This window comes from Perissodus microlepis, chromosome 7 (assembly GCF_051167445.1).
Source record: "Perissodus microlepis isolate ML-2025 ecotype Zambia chromosome 7, ASM5116744v1, whole genome shotgun sequence".
In the NCBI taxonomy this organism is placed as follows: Eukaryota; Metazoa; Chordata; class Actinopteri; order Cichliformes; family Cichlidae; genus Perissodus; species Perissodus microlepis.
This window is the reverse complement of record NC_140467.1, coordinates 37,069,452-37,075,744: the sequence shown is the minus strand read 5'-3', so window position 1 is coordinate 37,075,744 and position 6,293 is coordinate 37,069,452. Positions and strand designations below refer to the sequence as shown.

At 40.2% G+C, this 6,293-nt stretch overlaps 1 protein-coding gene across 1 annotated transcript; it reads right to left on the bottom strand.

Annotated features, from left to right (window-relative positions):
• Window positions 1–1,083: 1,083 nt before the first annotated feature.
• On the bottom strand, window positions 1,084–3,850 carry LOC146383557 (uncharacterized). Its single transcript, XM_084932460.1, has 3 exons — window positions 3,632–3,850; window positions 2,979–3,498; window positions 1,084–1,115 (listed from the first exon to the last, which is right to left on the bottom strand). The coding sequence occupies exons 1-3, from the start codon at window positions 3,839–3,841 to the stop codon at window positions 1,084–1,086; spliced, it is 762 nt and encodes a 253-aa protein (XP_084788586.1). The 5' UTR covers window positions 3,842–3,850.
• Window positions 3,851–6,293: the final 2,443 nt, after the last annotated feature.

The window sequence follows — 6,293 nt, the reverse complement described above, 5'->3', positions numbered from 1 at the left end:
TGATCTCAGAGCGCATTGAAAATAAAATTAACAGGCTATAAAGAATAATATGAACTTATTTAGAACTTACCTGAATGAAAATACTGGAGCACACCAACAGATATCTGTGGCTGGTAGAGAACTGAATATCAGCTCGTCTCGCAGCTGCTCTCCAGGCTAGACGCCTTCTTTTGGTAACATCCAACACATAAGCTCCCTCGTGATGCTTCCAGGTGAGGAAACAATGAAAAGAGAGCCTGTTTTCAAGCTTATTCCTTTGCCGGTAGTGCAATCTAACATTACAACCGACCACACAGCAAGCATTTGTTCGGCCTGCTAATATGGCGCCTCGACCAAAAATCCTGGCTAAGCCCCATCCCGTAAGATCACGCTCCAGAGTCCTATTAACGTACGGATCTAGAAAGAAGACGCTGCATTTTTAACTCTGAGGGAGATGGAGAATGAGCCTATTTCCAAAAAAGTGGAGTGTGTTCCTTTAAGTACTAAATTGTATATATTGTCAAAAACTAAAGTGTACATAGCAGTTGTTGTATCTTGTTTACTGTATCACTGACAGATAATTTCAAAGTCAATGAACACTACATTATAGTGAGATATTGTGTAATGTGAAATATTGTAAGCAAATGAATAAACAACCTAATTCGTGATAGACCTTTGACTCTGTTTTGTTTGAATCCAACTGTTTTTTGCAGATGTGCATAAAACATGTTACTTTTAGTATTATTATCATTATCATCATTATTGCACTAAATATATTTTAAATAAAGGATACGTTGATATACATTCTACTGTAAGGTTGGAAATGTATTTTCTTCACCCTAAAATATGTTTTGAAATGTATTTTGGTTTGAAAGAAATATATTTTCAATTTCAAAAATATATTTTTTTGGAGCATCACAAATACAAAATATATTTACCATATATTTGAAATATATTTTAGCCAGGAAAAATGTATTTTTTTACCGTATGGGTGGGACCCCAAGTAATAAAGCTCTGTTGAGAACTTTCACACTCTCTGCATTGTGTTTCTGATTTCTTTGAGGCTTTAGCAAGACCTTCTGTCAGCCCTGGTGTTTTAAAAGATCAAAGTGCTCCATCGTCCTCATGTTCCTCTACTGCAGCAGTGAGGCACAATGGCAGAAAAGCAATCCAAACTAGTGATGGGATTTCCGGCTCTGAACCGGCTCTATTACTTTAATAAATTTATTATTAACAACAATATAAAATTATGCACAAAAGGAATTACTAATGTAAAAAAAAAAGTGGTTTTATTTATATATGTTTATATATAAATATATACGGTGGCCCCTAGAGTCAAAGCACGTACAAACTCCAAAACACATTTCTAGCGTTAACTGAACTTCCAAAACAGAGCTACCTAGATCACTTACATTACACAATTGAAAACATATGTGTATTGTTTGTGTATTTATACACAAGCACTCATATATATTCAAATAATTTTAAAAAAATGTTCATTTACCTGTTACTACCACACACCAAATCCGGTCGTTGGTACTTGCTGGCTTGTGTAGCCACTAGGTAACAAAAGCTCAACACTGGGCCTAGCATCCTGGAGCACTTCTGTTGTCTTTTGTACGGGTTTTGGAGTTTTTATGTGCTTCTGAGTTTTTACGTGTTTTGGAGTTTTTATGTGCTTCGGAGTTTTTACGTGTTTTGGAGTTTTTATGTGCTTCGGAGTTTTTACGTGTTTTGGAGTTTTTATGTGCTTCGGAGTTTTTACGTGTTTTGGAGTTTTTATGTGCTTCGGAGTTTTTACGTGTTTTGGAGTTTTTACGTGCTTCGGAGTTTTTACGTGTTTTGGAGTTTGTACGTGCTTCGGAGTTTTTACGTGTTTTGGAGTTTGTACGTGCTTCGGAGTTTTTACGTGTTTTGGAGTTTGTACGTGCTTCGGAGTTTTTACGTGTTTTGGAGTTTGTACGTGCTTCGGAGTTTTTACGTGTTTTGGAGTTTGTACGTGCTTCGGAGTTTTTACGTGTTTTGGAGTTTGTACGTGCTTCGGAGTTTTTACGTGTTTTGGAGTTTGTACGTGCTTCGGAGTTTTTACGTGTTTTGGAGTTTGTACGTGCTTCGGAGTTCGTACGTGATTTGAAGTTTGTATGTGCTTTGTCTGTAGGGGCCACCATAAATATACTTTTATTTATTCACTCCACATAAAATGTAATAAATAAATCATATAATACAAAAATCAACTATTCACATTTCAACTTTTAACTATTTAAATTTTCAGCTTTTTCCTTTTACAAATTTAAAGTGAAACAACACAAAACACTGCAAACCACAACACAATTAAATATAAATTATACAGTTTTTCTCAAATGCTAAAACACATGTCACAAACGTTACCACCAGGTCCCCCAATGTCCAAACACAACACCCTTCTCTAAAGCTACATAAACACAACCACACCTTCCCACTGCAAAACTCAAACTCCCACACCAAGAGAGCAGCTCGAAGCTGTCAAAACTGTAAACACTATACACAGCATTACACACTACAGCAAAACAATTGAAAACACAATGCTCAATTTGTGAGAAGGTTCTTTGGTTCATAACTGCCAATGCATATTTTTATAAACTGTACAGTAACGGATCGTCATAGAACCCTGCAGAGGATTAGGCATTTAGATTTGTGAGTTTCACATGAAGACTATAAATCTATAAAAACATCCTGCATGTACGTACACTACTGTAACACAACTCAATGCAAAAACAGAATCTATCGCACACAACAGTACTCTCGGAAACATGATCAAGGTGTGAAGTCTTTTTTATTGTCTACACGGTCTTTTTACAGTATTATACACTGTCACTGTGCGGCATCATGTTGCCGAGCTGCATTGGGCCACATCACCTCATCCACATCACAGGCTATATTGTCCCTTGCTAGGCACCGCGGGAAAAACGCCCTGGAATGGCGAATCCATCCCTGGAAGGCCTCCACTGGGATGTCAGCACAGGCCAGCTCCATTGCCCGTACGAGGTTCTCTCTTGTGTATGGCTGTCTGTCATACACCTTCCATCTCCATGATGAGAAGAACTCCTCTATAGGGTTCAGGAAAGGGGAGTAGGGTGGCAGACAGACGTTTAAAAAGTGGTCACTGTTGGTGGTGAACCACTCTCTGATTTGGTGTGTTTTGTGGAAGCGGACGTTGTCCCAAATGATCACATACATGTGATGTGCTAGCCTAGGATGGTGTTGTTGACGGTCCAGGAGGATGTCTTTTAGCTCCTCTAGGAAGGAGAGGAGACGTTGGGTGTTGTAAGACCCAAGGACAGCATGCCGGTGGACAAGCCCCTCCGTACCCATAGCTGCACAAAGAGTAATATTACCCCCCCGTTGGCCAGGAACCTCAGTGATGGCTCTTTGGCCAATGATGTTACGGCCTCTTCGCCTTCGTTTCTGGAGGTTGAAGCCAGCCTCATCCAGGAAGAGGTACTCATGGGGTCTGGCCATCGCGTCCAACTGCATTATCCTCTGTGAACATGGAAAAGCGTACAGGTGTTCAGAACGGTCAATCAGGTAGCACAGTATTGTCCAGAAGTAATGTAGGCCACTAAGCAACACAGTATGTCCACTAACTGTACTGTGGACATGGATGTATACGTACTTGCACATACTCGTAACGTTGTTCTATGTGTCGCGCAGAGTTGCGCTCAAAGGGAACCCTGTAGACCCGTTTCATCCTCATCTGTTGGCGCCGGAGAACTCGGTCTATTGTGGACACGCTGACAGCATCAATGTTCTCAAAGTTTACATTATCTGCAATGACTTTGTCTCTGATCTCTCGGAGTCTAATGCAGTTGTTCTCACGGACCATATCTGCAATGAGGGTTTCTTGTGCCGCTGTGAATATGGCAACCCTCCCACCTCTATGTGGCATCCTTTCAGCTCTAAAGAAAGAAACATGTGTTGTCAATTGACTGATTTATATGTAAAACTACATGTAAAGTAACAGACCACTTTCACAGGCCTGTAAAACTGTAGTGTGACAAAGAAAGCAATAGCGTACTATACCTGTTGTGTTGTCTAAATGCCTTGATAATGGTGGCCACGGTGAACCTACTCAGGTTTGGATGTACTCTTCGTCCCGCTTCAGCCATTGTCATGCCATGGCCAATGACATGATCAATTACTGTTGCTCGCATATCATCTGTTATGATGGTGCGAGGTTGTCTTCTTCTCCCACCTGGACCTTCTCCTCTCTCTTGTTGGCCTCCTTCTCTTCCTCCTCTACTCCGAACTCCTCTTCTTCTTAGGCCTTCACCTCTTCCTCCTCTGATCTCAACCCCTCTTCCTCTTTGGCCTGCAGCTCTTCTCCTTCCGCACGCTCGCATGCCTTCATCCATTGTGATTGTTTGGCATCTTCACCAAACTATGCTTTTATAGGTGGGGTCACATCATTAGCAACAGGTGTCTTCAATTTTGAGTCGCTGTGTGTAGTGACTGACGCCAGGTGTGTTCCCTGTGTTCAAAGATTGGTGACTGTGGCAAGCATTTTGCATCACATGGGCTTTCATTTGAGAATATGAGCGGAGTTGTTTTGCAACATGTGTTTTAGCAAGGACAAATGTGTTTAGATTTATGAGTACAGAGGGTTGTGTTTTGTGAATTGTGTCTTCATGTGACATGTGTTTATGGTACTGGAATATGGTGGCTACATTTAGTAAATGTGTTTAGACTACTGGTCATTTGGGTTACAGGATTGGCTTTTGTGTTTTAACATTTGAGAAAAACTGTAATATGAAAACAAAAAGAACATGCATATTCTCTGTCATATGGACCTGCATGAATAAACTTTCTGAATCCTTTATCATCTGCTACTGAAAATAGTTGTGGATGATTACTATACCTTTCTAATGTGACGTTGTTGTCCCTGGCTCTTTCTCTGTCTCTCCCTCCTGCTCTGTTCCTGTGCTACTGAGTGTAACTACCGCCCCTCCCCCCTCTTCCCAGCGTAAAGCACAAGGCTCACATGCTGAGTGAAGCGGAAAAAAAGTGCCAGAGGCTGAGAGAAAGAAAGAAAAAAAAAACCCCACGGCTCGCGATAAGGAGCCGGCTCGCGTCGTTCACGTCAAAGACCCGGCTCTAAGAGCCATTTCGTTCGCGACCGACCCATCACTATGAGACACACAGACTTGACAAAGACAAAGGGAGAATTAACAGAGACATGACTGACTACATAAATAAAGTACAAAGGGACCAGACAGACTGAGACATGACTGGGGAAACAGACTGAGAAGACAATTCAAAAGTTTAAAACCACTATCATAAATCTTTAAAAACATTTAAAGAAAAATACAAAACTAAGGATACTCTTAACTAAGACTACAAAACTGCAACTGAAAACACTGGGCCAAAGGCTCAGGACCATGGTTATGGCGATACTGAAGGAAAAATACTCCTGTAGCAAAAACATCAGACTGTTGTATGAACATAAAAACACAATAAATAATGAGTTCCAAAATATTTTTTTTTCTCTTGAAATGATAATCATAAATTCCGAGCAAGACACCTAAACATTTCATCCCTTCTCCATTTCGTTAAAGGTAGTTGGTATAATGGTTGTTCTGACAAGCTGACAAGCTTACTTTGCTTTGTACTTCTCCTGCAAAGGTCAATCCTATGAGACCTTCACTGAGCTGGTTTAGGAGGGGTTTAATGACCAAAGCATACAGCATCCCAGATAGAGGGCAACCTCTCTGAACAGGAACCGGTCAGCTAAGTCCTCCCCCACCTTTAGCCAAACAGTGGCACGTGAATAGAACAAATTAATCCAAGAAATAAAAGCTTTTCCAAAACAAAGTCTTCAAATGTTCTGAACAATGATCACTCTATCAAATGCTTTTTCCTGGTCAACAGAAAAAAATTCTCCCATGCAACTCCTGGAGTTTGGACAGATCAATAATGTGCCAGATAAAAAACAAGTTGTCCATTATAGTCTCTTCCCTTGTGCAGCTCAGAGTTAAGGTTTCAGAAATCAAGCAGTCTACAGTATAAGAAAAACCTCATACAAATGCTTTTAAAGAATTCAGAATTTGTTTTAAAATTGTGCAGGAAGTCGATTAACCCCAGACAATCAGCAGCAGTTATTTCGAGTTATTTCGTGTGTTCGCTTGGTAAAATGTTATAATCTGTGTTTTGTGTACAACCAATGATGATCAAGCTAAATTGTCTTGTCTCTTGTACTTAGTCTTCAATGACTCCAGAAGTCAGAGCAAAAAAAAAAAAAAAGCCATGGGCCAGTTAGCTAAATAAACCAATGGATAATA

Bases quoted from the DNA above. Each gene is read 5' to 3' on its own strand.
- LOC146383557 (XM_084932460.1), bottom strand. From the start codon at position 3,841: ATGGTCCGTGAGAACAACTGCATTAGACTCCGAGAGATCAGAGACAAA. The intron at 3,499-3,631 runs GTACGTATACAT...CCATGTTCACAG, and splicing joins AACGTTACGAGTATGTGCAA to AGGATAATGCAGTTGGACGC. The intron at 1,116-2,978 runs GTGCTGACATCC...TCACTGCTGCAG, and splicing joins ACGGGCAATGGAGCTGGCCT to TAGAGGAACATGAGGACGAT.